At 45.8% G+C, this 19,212-nt stretch overlaps 2 protein-coding genes across 2 annotated transcripts; one reads left to right on the forward strand and one right to left on the reverse strand.

The window, feature by feature from the left end:
- Positions 1-764: 764 nt before the first annotated feature.
- Positions 765-4,276, reverse strand: LOC306754174 (histone-lysine N-methyltransferase PRDM9-like; the record flags this gene model as incomplete). Its single annotated transcript, XM_079238093.1, has 5 exons — positions 765-3,066; positions 3,161-3,351; positions 3,439-3,874; positions 3,988-4,074; positions 4,189-4,276. 5 exons carry the CDS (start codon positions 4,274-4,276, stop codon positions 1,025-1,027), a joined length of 2,844 nt encoding a protein of 947 aa, XP_079094219.1. The 3' UTR covers positions 765-1,024.
- On the forward strand, positions 4,275-17,750 carry fbxw10 (F-box and WD repeat domain containing 10; the record flags this gene model as incomplete). The annotated part of the gene is made up of 15 exons (XM_079237256.1): positions 4,275-4,360; positions 5,893-6,025; positions 12,004-12,061; positions 13,025-13,489; positions 13,692-13,853; positions 14,246-14,376; positions 14,512-14,619; positions 14,718-14,827; positions 14,933-15,136; positions 15,223-15,344; positions 15,515-15,669; positions 15,764-15,906; positions 16,587-16,745; positions 16,838-17,094; positions 17,170-17,750. The coding sequence occupies 15 exons, from the start codon at positions 4,275-4,277 to the stop codon at positions 17,748-17,750; spliced, it is 2,874 nt and encodes a 957-aa protein (XP_079093382.1).
- Between the last annotated feature and the right edge of the window lie 1,462 nt (positions 17,751-19,212).

A 19,212-nucleotide genomic window follows, 5' to 3' on the forward strand; every position in this document is an offset into this window, starting at 1 on the left:
AACCTTCTCACTTAACCTTGAGAACCACCTGCTGCCTACCTTTCAGAAGTGTTTGTGTATTTTTTACACACCAAAAGACTCATCAACGAGCGTCCAACCTCTCCGGTTTCAACCCCTTTGCTTCTTTCAAATAAAAAATAAAAATAAAAAAAAGGACCACAGAAACAAGCCTCCACACAACTGCTGTGCCACGGATGAAAAATGGATCTCTTCTCCCCTCCAAATGGATGTTGTCAAGGACTTGTGGAACTGGTATTAGTTAGGACTACTGATATAAGAAACATTACTGGACTGAGATTGTGAAAAGGAAGCCGTTACCAGCAGCAAAGATATTGATTTTTAAAAAGCTTGTGTCTCGAACCAGCAGCTGCACTGGACACCGCTGTGTGTAGCACATGGAATACACTGCCAGGCTCTCGCCTGTTTCAATTTACGCACAGTTTAAAATGAAATTGAGTCTACTTGTGTCAACTGTCATACCAGTATGTTTGTATAGTTCAGGTAAGACTGAAATATTTTAATTTTACTTGATATTTATAATATAGTCAAGGTGGAAATATGAGCTAACAAGGACAAACACTGACAAAAGCAATGTTCAGTAGACAGTTTTACTGTCATTTAAAAACTACAGAAACAAAATTAAGATTAATGAATTGAGAAAAAAAAAACAGGCATGGTTATGAGTATTTTCATAATATTAAGGCTTGTACAGTGCACATGCTTTGCATTGTATGTTTTGTGGAATAAATGGTCAACAGTGATGGTGAAGTTGGTGTTTTTCTTTTATTTCATTGAGACAATAACGATTTGACAAGAGCAAACTTCTTTTAGTTAATTGCAGTGACTTAAGTGTCACGCTTATTCTTAACATAAAAATCTAAACTTTTGGTTATGCAACGCTTTTCACTTTGAACAAACTTAAATTAAAAATAACAGCATGTACAGAACATTCAAAAGTGCTCCGCAACTCTGGAAAGTACTTCACATTTCATTTTAGTGCAATCTCGGCTCCTGGGCTGTGCGACTACAAGTGCATCTTCTGGTGGTGCCTCCTGAGATGATAGTTTCGGGAGAAGCTCTTGCCGCACTGGGTGCACTTGAACATCCTCTGTCCCAGGTGCAGCATCTGGTGGGCCTTGAGGCTCTGCGGGCGGCTGAAGCTCTTGCAGCACTCGGGGCAGCTGTAGGGCCGCACGCCCGTGTGCTTCCTCTCGTGCCGCTTCAGGTCGCCCGACTGCCGGAAGCTCTCCCCGCAGTGCGTGCACAGGTACGGCTTCTCCCCCGTGTGAGTCCTGAGGTGCACGTTGAGCTGGCCGGTGTACGAGAAGCTCTTTCCGCAGTGGGGGCAGGTGTACGGCTTCTCGCCCGTGTGCACGCGCTGGTGCTGCTTGAGGCCGTAGTGGTTGGTGAAGCCCTTCCCGCAGTCGGTGCACAAGTACAGCACCTTCACCTGCTGGAAGCACGTGTGAGATTTGAACGCTTTGCCGCTTGCGCAGCTCTTCCCGCAGTGCGGGCACACGTACGTTTTCCCCTCCTCCTCTTCTTCTTCTTCCTCCTCTTCTTCTTCCTCCTCCTCCACCTCCTGCAGCTGATCGGCGAGGCTGTCGGAGTCGCAGTGAGGCAGATACTCCCCCGGGTGGTGCCTCTTGACGTGTTTGATGAGGTAGCTCTTCATGGTGAAGGAGAACTGGCAGAAGGAGCACGGGAAAAGCTCCGACGTGCAGTGATACTTCATGCAAGTGTTGCTCTTCTGATGCTGCTTGAGGTTGCCCGACGTGGAGAAGACTTTGTCGCAGCGGTCGCAGCTGTAAGACTTGGCGTCCTCGTGCGCCACCTGCTCGTGTCTTTTCAGGAAGCCGGGCTTGCTGAAGGTCGCCTCGCACCGACCGCACTTGAGCTGCTTCGACGCGCACTTGTGGGCTTTGAGGTCGTCCGGGTTCCCGTAGATCCGCTTACAGCGATTGCATCTGAACCATTTGGGCTTCGCCGGCGCCTCGTCGCCAGAGCTCCTCGCGGGGCCGGTTAACGACTTCTCCCTTCGTTTTGGGGCGATGAGCTTGGTTATGGCCGAAATTTTGGACCCGGCTCCGAGTCGCTGAGGCCTCTGACGTTTTTGGACAGACTCAACCGTTTCAGCCACTGACATTTCGGGGCTGAAGTCCGGATCGCGGCTCCGATCGTCCTCTTGATTTTCCACCTCCTCCGCGTGGTGCTCCGTGATGTGCTGCTGAAGGGCGTCCACCGAGGCAAACGCCAGCGAACACTCGGCACAGCTAAAGGGCATGGTGGCAGGTTCCTCCGGGGCCTCTTTCACCTTCTTCACCCTCTTGCTTTGCTTCTGGTGGTGCCGCAGGTGCCGGGTCAGGTCGTTGTACTGGCCGAAGCACTTCTGGCACAGGGTGCAGACGTACGGGCGCAGCCTCTCGTGGACAGTCGCCTTGTGCTTTCTCAGGGTCGCCTCGTTTGTGAAGCTCCTGCCGCAGTCCGAACAACTGAGCTGGGAGGTTTCCGCCTCTCCAGCGGGACTGCTCTCGGTTTCCGCTACATCCATAGCTTCTTGTGCATTCTCGCTTTCACTCACGTCCTGTGTTTCCTCAGCGACAGCTGGATCTGCAGATATAAAGAGTTCGGATCTCGGCGTCAAGCTCTCCGCATCGGGAACGGCGTTCCCGTGCTTCCTGTGAACCAGCTGGTGTCGGATTAGGCCGGACGCCTGGCTGAAGCTCCGCCTGCACTGCGGGCAGCAGTAGGGACGCTTGTTCGAGTGGACGCACAGCTTGTGCCTCCTGAGGTGAGGGATTTGCTTGAAAGTCTTCCCGCAATCGTCGCACGTCTTGGACTCGACGGGGTCAACGGAAAACACCACCAGGGAGGTCGCAGGGAGAGCCGAGTCCGCGTCGGAAGCGGGATCTCCGGCTTGCGCCGCCTCGGCAGCCGGCGCCGCACTGCCCCCTTCAGGCTGCACGTGGAAGCGCTCTGTGTGCCGCTGGAGGAAGGACTCCGTCGTGAAGGACAGCTGGCAGTGAGAGCACGGGAAGATCTGAGACGTCGCAGTTGCGTTACTCTCTACAATTTGGGAAGAGAACAAAATAATCATAACCAGGTTTTTTGAAATGAACGTTATTTTTGTGTCGAGGGAAACTTGGGTAGTAAAAGGTACCTGTTGCATTCAACCTCATAACCCACACCTGGCTCCAAGCGTCACTGAACCGGGCCAGAAATTTGGCGCTGGGCCACACCATGAGCTCGTCTCCCGGGTGTATGGCGCGACAGCAATGAAAGAGGATGCTGCCTTTGTACTGGACCGCCAGCAGGTTGGTCTCCTCTTTGTTACGAGCACAGTTCACGTACCTGCGTGAGAAGAGAGAAGAAAATCGGAGTACTTTTATAAAAAAAAAAATTCTGAGGCTGAAAAAGAAACTGAATTCAATACATTACCTCATCCAGTTGGAGTGAGATTCTCTGGCTGCATCAATGTACTCATATTCATCTTTTTCTTTGTAAATCTGCAGGGTATTTTTGACAGAATATGCACATTTTAACAATGAATAACCACTGTAAGAAGTATTTAGAGAGGTCACATCCAATTTCACCTCCCAGGAGAAGTCGCTCGCCATGGCGTCTTCCCTCGTGGTCGCGTCCCCCTCGTATGGTCCAAAATGCATTCCTGGAGACACCGTCGGCCCGTGATTTATGACCCCAACGCCGGCGTTGGGAACGCTGGATCTGCCCACCATCAGGCCGTAGGGCAGCGTGAGGAGGGCCCTCTGGGGGAGACCCGTGCTGGCCGGAAAGTCAAGGATGAAAGACGGGCCGACGGCAACGGTGGCAGGATCGCTCTGGTCCTGGAAGAGAGTCAGACACTCCTCACAATCTGGAAAACAAAAAGGGAACACGGCAGTTTAACTTTATGCTATTTAACTTTCATTAAAAGGAATAAAAACAAACATTAATGCAGCAGAGGAGGAAAGAGGGTCTCTTGCTTACAGAAGTCAGCCTCGGGGTTATCTCCATGTCCCACGGTGTCCAGCAACTTCTGGATTGGCGTTTCTGCTGCCTCTAAAACAGGCATCACTAAACAAAACAACAACAACAACAACAACAAAAAAGGCACCAATTAGATACAACGTATACATGAAAACAAGTCACATCACCAGTGTAAATGTAGCACTAGTAAACGTCTCATACCTGCAGGGCTGTTGCTTATGCACTCCTCTGTTATCACGACCTCCTCGGTGGTCTCGACCCACTCCACCCCGGTGCTCTTGCCCGACATGAGTGCAGATTCTGGGGTTGAGTCGATGGGAACTAGCGCTCCTGAAGACACATTACTCCACGGAGCGCTGGCTAATAACGCAGCGTTAGCACGGCGGGCTAAAAGATAGCAGCTGCTGTGCGGCTCTCGTGCATTATATAACACAAAGCAATTGCTTTTCTAAATGCAGACTTTCTGTTTTAGACGAAACGTGTGTTCCTGCTCGAGCCACAGCGGCTGTACTCCTCCGTATGTTTTGCTCCGTGGAGATCTGGTTTTAGTGCCTCGGACTGGACCTGAAACCAAACTATCCTGAGACTGACGCAGTTTTTCACCCGGAAGCAAATCAATCCCACTTTCAGCATAAAGGTCGACATTGACGTCCTTCTGTTGTTCTTTTCCAAATAAAAAGTACTCACTTAGCTAACTTGAAATGACCTTAGATGTCTTTCATCTACTAAATTCGCTAAAGAGTCACATTTAAACATTTGACACTGGCTTTATTTTGGTGAAATTTATGACACATGCTATCAACTGAGTAGTTCTAGTCTGTGGTCGCCTCTAATTATAACGGCGCCGCTGGTGTAGTGGTATCATGCAAGATTCCCATTCTTGCGACCCGGGTTCGATTCCCGGGCGGCGCACGTGTTTTCCTTCCATCAGACACTTATTATAAAAGTATTTAGTTGTGATGTTAAATTGAGACAAATTTACTCTTTTTTTCTTCTGCTGGATATATTCACAAAATACACGTTGTGTATATATTTACTGATGCAAACGTGTATTACACTATATTATATTATTAGAACATACTACACTTTACCAGATTACATTTGACTTTCATTGTTATATTGCTGTACTATACTATACTATATATGTTTGTTTTATTATATTATCAGGGCTCTCAAGTTTTTAAGACAGGTAAGAGTGACATATCCTCTCCCCCCCCATACATTATTCCCTGAAAAAGGCAAAAGTTATGATAAATTAATATAGCGAGATAGCAAATGTATGTTTTAAAATGGCTTGAGCCAAACACTCATAATGATATTAAATAGAGAAAAATGCATGCAACTCTTGGCACTGGGGGAAGAAGTGTCAAATGTTGCACACAATTATCTTCACAAGCTTTTAACTGCATCCCACCATCTTAAACAGCAGTTTGTTCAGTTACGGGGAAGATGTGAGGTCACGGTGACAGATTGTATGAAAGAATGTCTTATTTGGTGTTTTGCATGAAAGACAAGATGGCGACAACCCGAATGCAAAACTTGAGGCTTCATAGAGTCTATGATAAGTTCATCCTTGAGTCCAGGGGGACATTTGTGCCAAATTTGAAGAATCCCCCCCTCGAGGCTTTCTGGAGATGCTGTGTTCACGAGAATAGACCGGATAATTCGGAGAATTCTTTGTTATTTTAAAGTTTTAAACATCACCATCTCCCAGTAAGTTGCAGTACTTACAGAGTTTTTTTCTTCTTTTATTAAACATTTATTTAATAATTACAATTTCATAAATTGACAGTAGCAAACAGCAAAATACATTTGTTACTCCAACAAGTCCTTAAAATGGCGGCGTGCCAGCGGCTGCCTGTCACAGTAGCTGCCTGTATGTTTTTTATTTTATTTTGAGCTAAGGAGAGTCCAGCGCAACCTGAAGGTGAAGCTCAGGGAGGGCAAGGACTCCTACAGGAGGAAGCTGGAGGCCAAACTCCAGAAGAACAACATGAGGGAGGTGTGGACCGGAATGAAGCAGATTACTGGCGTCAAGGTGGGAGGGAGACAGTCAGGGGGCTCCCTGGAGAGGGCCAACGAGCTAAACTGTTTCTTCAATAGGTTTAGTTCACAGCCCTCATCCGTCTCCTCCACTCACCACACCTCCCCCCCTCCCCTTCTCTCCCCCCCCCCCTCTGCTGAGCTGCACAAACACTGAGCCCTCAACATCCAATGGCTATTCCACTGAGCCCTCAACAACAACAATAACAATGGGCTCTTCCACCCTCCCCCCCTCTCTGTGATGACTGACCAGGTGAGAAGACAGCTGGAGAAACTCCACCAAGGCAAAGCTGAAGGACCTGATGGAATCAGCCCCAGGGTCCTAAAGACCTGCGCCACCCAGCTGTCTGGTGTCCTGCAGCACCTCTACAACTGAGCCTGAGGCAGGAGGAGGTCCGGTGCTGTAGAAGACGTCGTGCCTGGTCCCTGTCCCAAAGAAGTCGATTCCATCCGTCCTCAACCGACCGGTTGCCCTCACCTCCCATGTGATGAAGGTGCTGGAGAGGCTGGTCTTGGCCCACCTCCGACTGCAGGTGAAATCGTCGCTGGACCCTCTGCAATTTTCCTGAGGAAGCTTCGATCCTTCAATGTGTGCAGCAAGATGCTGGAGATGTTCTAGCAGTCGGTTGTGGCCAGCGCCCTGTACTTCTCCATAGTCTGCTGGGGAAGCAGCATTGGAGCCGGTGACACCAACAGACTTAACAAGCTAGTAAAGAAGGCCGGCTCCATCATCGGCTGCAAGCAGGAGTTTCTGGAACAGGTGGTGGAGAGGAGGACTCTTTCTGAGTGTGCGTTGCCGTCTCTTCCTCTGGCTCCCTCACGCCCCCAGCCTCCTCACGTAAGATGGGCTTGTTTGTTGTTCTTTTAGTAGAACAAAACTGGGAATATTACGAAAAGACTTAGAAGGGAAGGATAAAGATTTAAAAAGCCAGAAGGTCAAAGTCAAAGACTTAAACTAAATAGAGAAACATAAGAAATGTTTAATGTTGTGGGAAAAATAAGTTGAATGTATGGATAGAAGGCAAGCGGCTAAGGAATTGACATATTTTAAAAACCTCAATATCTGAGGAAAAAGATCCAAAATGCTTTAAAACCACATCACCCATTTGCTCTTCCTGTCATGTATCCGAGAACTTACAGGTGCTGGGGACCCTCCCGTCCGCACATGTATCGTCCTCCACAACAACCACCGCCACCGGCTCGTCCGCAAGACCAACATCACCATAACACCTGTCTACACAAAGACACGCCGAGGAAGCAGCGCAAGCAATGGCAGCAGAGGATCTAAGAGCTAATTAGCTCTCTGATGTGGTGACAGCCAGGCGTTTCCCATCATGCACTGGGCCACGCAGTCGTCGGAAAGCAACGGCTGACTCTGAAATCAACGGCGACTTGATCTCGTGAGAGTATCGTTGACCACGTGTGCATGACGTCAGAGCAAGTCGGGAGCAAGTCGGACACAAATCTAACCGGCATGCATTGCGCGCCGATCGCCGCCGATCGATTCTGCGCAGAACTGGCTCATCTCGAACGAGCCTTATGGAAGCGAGCAAACATTTCAGAGGCGTTACGGCTAGGACAGCTTCTCATTGACGGATGAAACGAGAATCTTCGGGCGCACAAAAGTGCGCCCTAGCCAATGACATTGTTTCTTATTGCAACGTGGTTGGACTATTCGTCGAATTAGAGACCTTTATCATTCCCTCACAGCCCATATAGCTCCCACGTAGCTACGAGAGCAACACTAGCAGAGGCTTTGATTGTGTTAGTATGGCGACTGAAAACTCTGTGGTATCTCTACGCGAAACACCTTTCAACCGACGGTCAGGTGTTGACAAGAAGAGGCTGAAAGAGTTGGGACCCGAACGTCTGGATTCAAAAATTCAGCAGCAAAGCACTGACCGCGGGAGGACGTACACCCGGAGCTTCTCCTCAAGCCGATATGCTAACCGGAGCTCGTTAGCTGGATGCTAAGTGTGGAGCTCAGTGGCTCTGAGCAGCCGAGGAAGCGCCGGGCAGATGAGCTTGGAAGGATTGCTGCAGGAGTGTCAAAATCAGCAGATGCCTGTGTTTAGAGTGTGTGTGTGTGTTAGCTCCAGGCTAGCGCATCAAGGTGGCTCCTGGCCTTGTGTCTGTTGATGAGCCATCAAGACACACAAAACATAGTTTTTTGTCAACTCTGATTGTTGGCTTTTGTCTGTAGTAGGAAGCCTGTTTGTAGTAGATATTTCCCCACTTATCTGTCTGTCTCTCTATATATTTATCTGTAGGTTTGTGACACCATACTTGGACACACTAGGGAACGCTTTGCCTTCAAAGACCACCTCACCAGTGCCACCTTACTGCAGGGCCCCCAGTTTAAATGTCTTTACAAGTAGTGGGGCCTACTCTGTCAAACACCCAATGTAAAATGTGAGTCCATGTTAATTGAATGGGGAGAGGAGATCGCTCTCCCTAGTGGCGCAGAACAGCCCGGCTGCTGAGGACACCCCTCTGGTTGAGGTAGTATGGCACGGTTCAATTACCCAGGCCAGTCTATTCAGGCAGGTGTGGGGCAGACAGCTGGAACCAATCAAGGACAGTACAGTGGCTGCAGTGATTTAACGCTGCAGCCTCACAGAGACACCTCCACCCTTGTCTCTGAGTGGAGTTTGCATATTCTCCCTGTGTTCGCATGGGTTTACTCCTGGTACTCAGGTTTCCTCCCACATAATCAAAAAACACTAATTGGACACTAATATTCCAATTAGTCCTATTCATGATGGGTCTACTACAGGTTCTCCCCTTGAATGAATAATAAAAAAAATTAAAAGTAAATCTATGTTTCCTTCTCTCTTATTAAATATATAGAGTATTAATACAATTGTATGACATGACCTCCAAAAATGTACACACTAATTTCCAATTAGTCCTATTCATGATGGGTGTACTCCTGGTGACCAGGTTTCCCCTCAAATGAATGAATAAAAAATCAAATCAAATCTATGTTCCCTTCTCTCTTAAATATATAGAGTATTAATACAATTGTATGACATGATGGTGACTTCAAAAAAGAAGTACTGGAATCTGTTTAAGTTGTGATTTTCATAAAATGATCAATGTTATAAAATAAGTATTTTAGGTTAACGACAGGAGCTCGTTCTGTAATCAATGATGTTCGACAGTAAGAAACATAGGACCTTCACTACTGACGCGTTTATGGATATCTTTTATATTCACATTATTTACCGGTTTTATAATTGAATCATTAACAGAGTTGTAAACTAATTGAACATGTTTTTTTTGTGAATGTGAACCACTGGATACATGAAGCTAATAATAATTAGTATTAATATGATAGAGACCTGTCAATCACAGTAATCCCCGCCCCTAAAGCATACTCTGCATTATGGTCTGTTTGACTCTAAATGGACCATAATTTACTAAATGAACTTCATGCTGTATTGAAGAAGACTTAAAACTAGAGATTGAGACGTTGGACAATCCCAATGTCCCCTAAACCCTCAAACCCTGAACCCTCAGGGACTCACTGACGTCAGCTGCTGAGTGGTTGAGTGTGAGAGTCTGTGAGGGCTTGATGGTGTAAATATGAATGGGACAGTACTTTGCTGCAACACATCACGTGACTACATAACCAAATATTGTGTACAATTGTGTATTTATTTTACACTTTTTATTCACTGATTTGAACGTCTTCCTCACGAGATGAGAAGTCATTTTAAATGATCTGTTTACTCGTGTTGTCAAAACGAAATGTTTGATGAATGTAAAAAAATATTATAAATATAATTTCTGCTTGCATTCCTCTGATTAAATGTATTTTATCGGGCTAAACGCCCACGTGTCTCTTTGTTTACCTTTTTTTTTTACGTCTCCATTCTTCCTTTTGGAACTACGTGTTTAACATAACATTGCTATGAACTGTGGGTAATTCCCTTATGCAAAGTCGGCATCTATAATAATGATTAATTGCGTTATTTCTACCATGCTTGGAAGCAACATTTCAATCTATCTTAATGTGTTGCATTTTTATTTCAAAGTAGTTGACTGAATGCGTTCAAATGAAGCTTAGCATAAAGGGAGAAACAGCAGCCTGGTTCCATCTCAGGTCTGAAAACACCGCTGAAGCTCACTTTTCAACACGTTGTGTCTAGTTTGTTTCATCTGGACACAAACAGAAATGTAAAAAGTTCACTTGGTGGTTTCAGCCTGAACTCACCACAGTTCTGATCCCATCCATTTGTACTATCACATCACAACTGGGTCTTTTTGGGGTAAAATCAGATTTGCATTCAGCAAAGAACGACCATCTTTGTACAAGAAAATAATTATTTCTACACAACAGGAACACCAGACAATATGATGTACAATACTAAACTTAAAAGCAGAGATTCAGTTACAAGTTACTAAAGTCCTCAGGCTGTTTAAAGCTGTTAGAGTAAGTTACTGTAATACATTTCACATCTCCACCACTAATGTCATTCAATACATGCAAATAAAGCAGTTTGTATCTTTTTGAAATCTCAACAAGACTTCTTTTCCCGTTCCAAAAATAACCACACAAATCAACTGAATGTTGAATCCAAACGGAGCAGATTTACTTTTAGAAAACTGCAAACATTTCCTTCGCAATGCAAATTAAAAACATATAAAACAAATAAACTATTTACATTATTTACACAATTGGACAATTGGATTTGGATTTAAACTGTAAAAATACACAAACCAAATTGTCCATTTACTTGCACACGTCCATCAGGAAGTCACTGTGCATCGTGCCACAGCTGGTAGCAGTTCTTTTTGGAGTTGGAGCAGAGAGGAGCATTACACTTCCTGTAGATCACGGATGTCTTCACCCTGGGCATTCCAGCATCAAGGCACCTCTTGCAATGCTTCCTAACCTGTGTTTCCTCGCTGCCGATATACACGGGCATGCAGGTGGTGGAGGGTGGGGCAAACTCCAGCATCTCCTTGGCCAACTGCTCCCTGAAGGCCTTGTGGGTGAAGGGCTTGGTCTGGGTGGGGTCCTGCCTCAACGTGAACAGCTGTGCAAAAGATAACTGTTCACGGCGCCGATGTCCACAAAGTGTGCGCCAAACAGCATCCCGTCGTGCGCGTATTTATGTATACGATATCAGACAGCAGGCCTAGGTAAAAAATACACGGCCCGCCACTGAATTGCGATACTCAATATCTGCCTTTACGTTGTATGTGCTCGGCCAATTATATTATGCTTTCTTATAATTTACCATTCTTTATCCATGTAAAGTTGCTTTTGCCTGTATTCTTCTCAACATGTCACTTTGTGGTTTCCTGTATTGTTGTGCTGGTGCCTCATCTTTTTTGGGATTGTCAGTTCTCCAAAATGTTATGGAAAAATGTCCCACAATGTATTAGCAATGTTTTGTACAAAGATGTTATATTATTTAATGAACATGTTATATTTGGATTTGTTAGCTATGACAGAAAATTTGAGGAAAAGACAAATCATGAATGTATTAATCATCTTTGCTAAATTTTATATTCACAAATGTAAATTTACAAACCAAAAACCTATTTTTTCGTGTTTTTTACAAAGAATTTGAATTATGTATAAAAACTCTGAAAGGCTGTTCCAAAAAAAAGGCCATGAGAACTGTAGTTCATGCGTTGCCAGTAATATATGTTTGTAATTACACAATCGTGCTTAGTTTCCTCTTTTTTATTTAATTGTATGCCTTGTCTTTTTTTTCTTCCCCTCTGCAGTTGCCCCTGACTTGTTGAATTAACGATGTATTTTGCCATTTGCTACTGTCAATTTATGAAATTGTACTTGTGCAAATTATTGAATAAATGTTTAATAAAGAAGAAGAAGAAAAAAAAGTACTGCAACTTACTGGGAGATGGTGATGTTTAAAACTTTAAAATAACAAAGAATTCTCCTCTGTAGAAATCATTGTTTGTACCGAGTTCACTTGTACATTTCCTGCGTAGATCATCATGGACAACGGACCGGCCCATCGCAACGGGAACGCTGCTCAGTGGCAGAAAGGTGAGAAAACTATAGAGAGCCGTTTAACGGTGAAAGCTCATTTTTATGCCTCCACGACTGTCATGGCCGGAGGCGTCCGGTCTATTCTCGTGAACACAGTATCTCCAGAACGCCTCGGGGGGGATTCTTCAAATTTGGCCCAAATGTCCCCCTGGACTGAACATTATTTTCCACCCATGTCTCTACACATCTTGGATAGTCTTTGTAAAACTGCAGTAACTCTGGCTGCCCAGCAGATGTCGCCATTTTGACTTGTAAAACAGTAAATAAGTTCCAGCACGACTGCTTCATGGTGATTTGAGGCTTTATTTCTTCCACCAACAACTAACTCTTGGTCTTCATCCGCTCTCGTGCAGCTGGAGAGGCGCTGGGCGACGTGTTCGAGGTGTCCAGCATCAGACGAGAGGACTACGCCTTCCACAAGGGAAAGTCTGAGTACGAGGACATTCATATACATACATAGACATACTACCTATTTTATCCACTACTACACAGTACTGCACTACTCTATATTATGTCACACTGTGATACTGTAGTACATTAGTCTGGTGCACTGTTTACAAATATACCAGACTTGCTGACTCGCTTCAATTAATCAGACCATTATCTTAACTTTGTCTTTAATGGCTCATGTATAGTTTCCACTTTTACTTATTTCCTTATTCTAGTATTTACATAATGTTTTGTCCATAACATATTCTAGCTAACTCATATTCTAGCTAACTCCACCACAAAGGCCTCCTATGCCGTTTGGCGAGAGCAGGACAAAGGAGGCTACCTGGAGCATCCAACCTGTTGCCTGGCAACGCGCTGAATGAAGTTGTCCAAAGAAACAAAAAAGCAAAAAAAACAACAACTGTTGCCTCGCGACCACGCAGCCAAACATAGAGCAGAACAAGACCCCACGCAGCGTGGAAATGAAGCCAGCAGGTACATTTAGTACAAGTGTGTCGTACCGTGAAGCGGCGGAGGGTTGCGCCGACATGTGCGGGATGTGCCCAACGTGCGCCTTTGCGCCGACGCCACCGGCCTCCACCCGGTGTTTGTGGAAGGTGTCGGATGACTTCAAGAGGAGCTTCGTGTTGGAGCTGCTGTTGCGCTGCAGGAACACCCGAGTGCTCGAGGGCATCCACGGCGTGCTGGCTGTGGCCACCTCGGGGACTTTGTTCACCTACGTCCGGTCACGGAGCCCCACTTCCCCGCGGGACTACCCGCGCCGCCGCGGCGCAGACCGGCCGCTGGACGAGAAACCAGTCGGCCTGGACGTGAAGGGAATCTGGCGCTGGTTCCACAGCAGCCCCCACTGGATACAATCACGTTATCTGTGCCGTCTGTTTTCCCTCTGCGACTGCGAGCTCTTACGCATGGTGGCGAATTTAACCAGCGTGCTCCTGGTCAGACAAAAACGAGGGTTTCTGCAATTTAAAGGTACAAAACAACACAAATGACTCTTGCACTGCAATTCACCGTTTCCACCGCTAGATGCCAGCAAAGGACACAGACAGTTTCACCGCTGCCCGTTCAAGAGATGGCTTTTCATTTATGGAGTGATTAAATGAAACCAGATCTTTGCTCAATCACACTTTGCATTGCTTATTTTCATTATTAAAACGTGTAATTATATGCACAGTGAGTCATGGCAATACCAGTCAGCATGACGAGAGCAGTGATGAAGACTCGGAGGACCCTGCTCTTATGGTGATGCCCGGATCCTCCAAATCTGTGTCTGGAGTGAGCCGGCACCGAGACTTCATAGGCTGCCTACCGGTGGATCTGTCAAAGAGGATATTAGGTAAGGCAACACACATGCAGGCGGCCATATTCAAATTATTGATGTATTTTAATTAGTTTGAATGATTTCTGGTATGTTAATTTTTACGGTGTAAATGAATTTAATAATGTGCACTTCTTTAGCGCTTCAGGATGCTGACACACACACACACACACACACACACACACACACACACACACACACACACACACACACACACACGAGAACATTGAACATGAAAAGGCCCTGCCATGCAACCGATTGTCTGTAAGAAATGACGTGCAAAAGTGATGACAAGTAACTTAACGTTTTTTTTTCTTTCGATAGATGTCTGTAAACTTGTACTGTTATTAATATTGTCTCGACATGCAGACATTATGTTGCTGCTACAACCTGCTGTCTTCTTCTTCCAGGTCTGTTAGATGAGAACACGTTGAGATGCTGCCTGAAGGTTTGCCAATGCTGGAAGCGTCTTGCAAAGGAAACCTTGGAGGAAATCAAGTTCAGGAGGATTTTTCGGAAACAAAATAAGGCAATGATGAAGGTGGATGTTTAAACTATTTAATTTAAGGATCGCTGTATCTTTTGGTGACAGCAAGCATGGCACAATTTTTTTCCCCTGTGAAATGATTTTAAATGTCATAATCAGTCATTCTTTCTTCGTTTCTTCCTGTTCTAGAAATGCAAAAGTTTGAATAAAGTCAATCCTACTTATGCCAACATCGTCGAAGTCCCCGTACCCGTGAAGGAGGATGAGAACGTGGATGTTCACCCTGAAGTCCGAAAGGTCAACGAATCAACATCGCAGCTCTGTGAGGTCCATTATTTTGTGTCATAAACCGTTTGTAAATCAGTGGGTTATCTCTTATGGTTTTTGTTTCACAGGTCAAGAAGCCATTTGAAGCCGCTTACGCCAAAATCAAAACCAAGACGGTGCCAATGGAAGAGCGAAATGTTTATTGTTGTGCGTATTTCACCACAGTGCTGCTTGACATGTGAGTGATGTTCAATTTCCCTTTTGTTTCATCCACAAATCTGCACATCGGAGGTAAAATAAAAAACACGACTGATGTCGTAAAGTTTGTTTTTGGGTTCGACAGAGAGGACCAATATCGGGTGGTGGACTACAGAGGTGGACCGCTTATGGCGACGGGCTCCAAGGACCGCGTGGCGCGTCTGTTCCACGTGGCGTCAGAGACAAAGGCCGTGTCGGCGCTGAGCGGCCATGACGGCGGCATCCGGGCCGTGCTGCTCTGCGAGGACAGAGGCCTGCTGATGACAGCGGGCCACGATGCGAGTATCAGGTGAGGAGGAGGAGGAGGAGGAGGAGGAGGAGGATTTTACCTTGTGACTGGGTGGGCGTTAACTTGCCGTTCCATCACACCTGTAGGTGTTGGGGTCTGAAGACTGACAGGTGTGAGATGGTGCTGCACGGTCACATTGGCACTGTCAACTGCCTGGATGTCCACGCTGATAGGCTGGTCTCAGGAGCTAAAGACTGCAAGGTCAAAGGTCAGCAGATTTGAAGCGATGCAAGAAGAAAGTTTACTGAGTTATCTGCAGAAACATCCATTCCTTTGTATCCAAGAATATTGTTTTCATTTATCAAGTGGAGTCACAGACAATCTTTTTTAATAATAAGGAGAATAATCTCTATGTTTTAATGTTTAAATCATCACCAGTGTGGAGTCTGCACACAGGGAAGGAGTTTGAGCATTTTCAGTTCCAGCACCTCAGTTCGGTCCAGTGTGTGAGGATCAACACGAGCACGGTGTACAGCGGCTGCGGCCGGGGCCTCGTCAGAGTTTGGGACATGGAGAACGCGTCGCTGCTCCGGGTGAGAATACGAGTCATCTGCGGAGAACAATACAGACACATTTAAACGGGATGTCATCGAGAATTGATAACATCTTTTGTTTTGTCCCCTGAAGGAGATCGACGCCCACCAGAGCTCAGTGAAGTGCCTGTTTGTCGACCAAAGGCACTTTTTATCCGGCGACTCCAGCGGTAAGGTCATGGCCTGGAGCGTCAGCTGTGACGCTGAAGACTGCCTCATGACCTTCAAGCACCCGAAGTAAGCAGGAAGCTTTTGCAGATACTCTGATCAAATACTTTTTCTTATACAGTTGTTACATTTAAATGTATTTTCTCTCAAATCTATGATTTTTTTTTTTTTTTTTTTTTTACCTCAGAGAATACAAGAGTTGTTTTTCTTTTAAATTTGTGAGTTTTTCTTTGTAAATTTAAATATTTAATCTCAGAAAGTCAAGTCTTTACTATGGAAGCCCGCAAGTAAAAGAAAACAATTATGAGATAAAAAGTCATAATTATGAGATAGAAAGTCAAAATTATGAGATACAAAGTCGAAATTATTAGATAGATCTCTTAATTTCGACTTTCTATCTCATAATTTTCGACTTATTATCTCAAACTTATTATCTCATAGTTTTTTTCTTTTATTGTCGGTAATGGGTTTCCATACTTTTCCTTCTAAAATGACAACTTTAATTGTGTAAATTTGCAGGCTTTTTTCTCGAAATATGACCTCTTTTCTCAGGCTCCGTAGTTTTTTTTTGTATATATGCCCAGAAAGTTACTTTAACAATTTATTTTAACTAACTGCGTCAGTGTATTGTCTGTATATGTTTTTGTCGCCTTTTCCTCTCTCATTGGCTGTTCCCTGACAGTGTAAGACCATTAGTAACGAATACAAACATACTGTTCTAATATCCATAAATGTTGACTTTCCTGCAGGGAGGTCAAATCTCTGACTCTTCTTTACCTCCGTGTCATTACCGGCTGTGAAGATGGAAAGATTCGCATTTTTAATTTCCTCACCGGAGTTTGTCTAAGAGACATCACGGCAGAGGCTGAAACCATCCGAATACTGTCTCTGCACTTCCATGACGACCGGTGAGTCACATGCACGTTCATTTTATTGTAAAATCTTCACTCGTGTGGTGTTTAGAAGTTCAAATACATTTCTTTCTACGGCCGTCCTTCAGAATAATAGTGAACACGAAGTCCAGTGTGAAGCTCTACCAGTTTGCCAAAGTGTTCTGGGATTACATGAAGCCGCCGCAGGGAGGTGCGGCGGCTCGGGGCGGTTCGGCTCCCGAGAAATCGCCCAGAAAGCTTCCCATCGGCTCCGCCGGGGCCGATCACAGCCAAAAGATGCACAACTATAACAGGAAACCAGAGGGAGCTGAGCCGCTCTACCACACCCGCTTCCTGTCTGCCTCCACTGCATGCGGAGCACAAGGTAAGCATGCTCAAACCATGTGTCGGAGATAGTGGAAATATGTGTTATGATCAGCTGTTAACTTTCCCTTCATAGCCAGGGAGAGCTGTGAGACTCCTAAACGGTCGCTGATGCTGAGCGAGAAGGCGACGAGTGAGCGGATGAAGAGAAGGGGCCTTCATCACCCCCTGACACGCGACTCCATCCTCCTCAGGGTCAACGCCATCCAGAAGGCGCTGTGCATGGACGAAGCCGGCGTCAACATGGAGCGCAACGCCGGGCTGCGAGACTCCTGGGGCCCTCGCTCATCCCAGGAGCCTCTGCACCTCCAGAACCAGCAGACCCGGATGCGGAGCGCACGTGATGTCCATCCCACGAGGGCCAAGACCTGCGGTCCAATTTTGAAGAGAGCCGGAGGTCAAAATGGGACAAAGGCGATCCGAGGGAGAGACGTGTGCACCGCCCCCGCCGACGCGACCCGGAGGTCGATACCGGATCCGGAACCGGCCGCGAAAACTGGCAGCAGCTTGCCCAGGATCAGCCCAGTGGGTCCGTTTAGAGAGCATGGAGAAGTCAGGCGACTCACAGTGGAAGATTGTTGGGTCAAGAGGGATCTCACCCAGGACTGTGAGCAAAAACTGTCCAAGGGGAATAAGAAGCAGGGGAAAACCTTGTGAGGAAGGTCACATTTATTCTAATTTTATGACATAATGTGTCAGCTCTCCATGGCTCAGTGGGGGACCCGGAGATTTTTTGTTTCTCCAAGGAGCCATATCTTTAAATGTGGTGTTTCATCAAATCTCCACTAGAGGTCACTATTGTATCATCTTGATGGTGGCTGGACCATGGATTATTTTACAGTAGTTTTCAGTATGTTATTTTTAATTTAGTTGATGTTAATAAAAGGAGAAGCACACAGTTTCAGAGTCTTTTACATTTTCTAGGTAGTTTGCATCTATAGTGTAATGAAACTTTTAAAACAAAAAGTAGTATTTTCAAATTTTTCTCTTTTTTAACTCTACAAAAATCCTTCTTCAAGATTCCAACCGTTATAATAATCCGTGCCGAACACTTCGCATCTGCTGTTTGTGAGTGTTTACGTATATTCTCATTCACCAATTTTCTTTCAGTTAATGCATCATCCTGAAAAACACTCAAACTTCACCAATCAAGCAACAACAAATCTTTGTGGATTTTTTTTTTTAAAATACGTTCGCTGTACTTCAAACAAGATGAGTGAAGTCATCAGAGTGAGCCAAGTTGGTCCCATCCAGAGAGACGCTTCACCCTGCCACCTGCCCTGTAGCCCCGCTGCCTCGAGGGCATCATTAGGGGCGAGGAGGTTGAAGATCAGGGAGAAGGTCCTCTGCTTTTGACAGCAGCAGCACAACAGCTGGGCACCCGTGAACAACAAAGGCTTATGAGGAGAACCGACCGGCTAAGACGTCCCACTTTGGAGAAGCTCTTCTTTCAGGAGCGTTCTGCTGCTAATTAATTTGCTCTGCGGAAAAAATAATAATGCCGTCTCCCCCCTTTTTATTTTCCTCCCTCCTAAAGTGTGACGTAGGCAGACAATGCAATCCCTTCCTGCCACCCCGAGCTCGGCTTAGCTTCGTCACGCAGCACAGCTCCCCCATTGTTTCATCAGGTAGGGAGTCGCTTGTCCGGGACCGGCAGAGCCGCGGAAGGGGGGGGTCATAGCGAGCGTGAAATCAAAGCAAAGTTCGAAAAGGGAAAGTGTTCATGGAGGAATGCTCTTAGACCTTCTGCTCCCTGGAGCAGGCCCACGGGTTGGCTGTGGAGAAGGAGGGTACAGGTTTATTTATGCATGAGGAGAAGCTAGAACGAAATGACGGTTTACCCTCTCGCTGTGAAAGAAGGTGTTTAAGGGGACTCCGTATGACCCGGCTGACCTTTTGGCCCACAGCCATCTCCATCTCCAAAGGCGCGTATTTGCATCATAGTTCGTTTGTCAAATTTATTTGATAATTTGTGTCACGCTGTGTCAGCAGCATGCTTTGAACTCGTAACTCCATTTTGAATCCTCTTTCCAGACCAGGTCAGTCCAGGCCGGTCATGGTCGAGAAAGTGATTAACCAAATCATGATCTGCATTTTATTTTGTATTCTTGTAATCACA

The sequence above is a fragment of the Taurulus bubalis genome, assembly GCF_910589615.1.
Source record: "Taurulus bubalis genome assembly, chromosome: 2".
NCBI lineage: Eukaryota > Metazoa > Chordata > Actinopteri > Perciformes > Cottidae > Taurulus > Taurulus bubalis.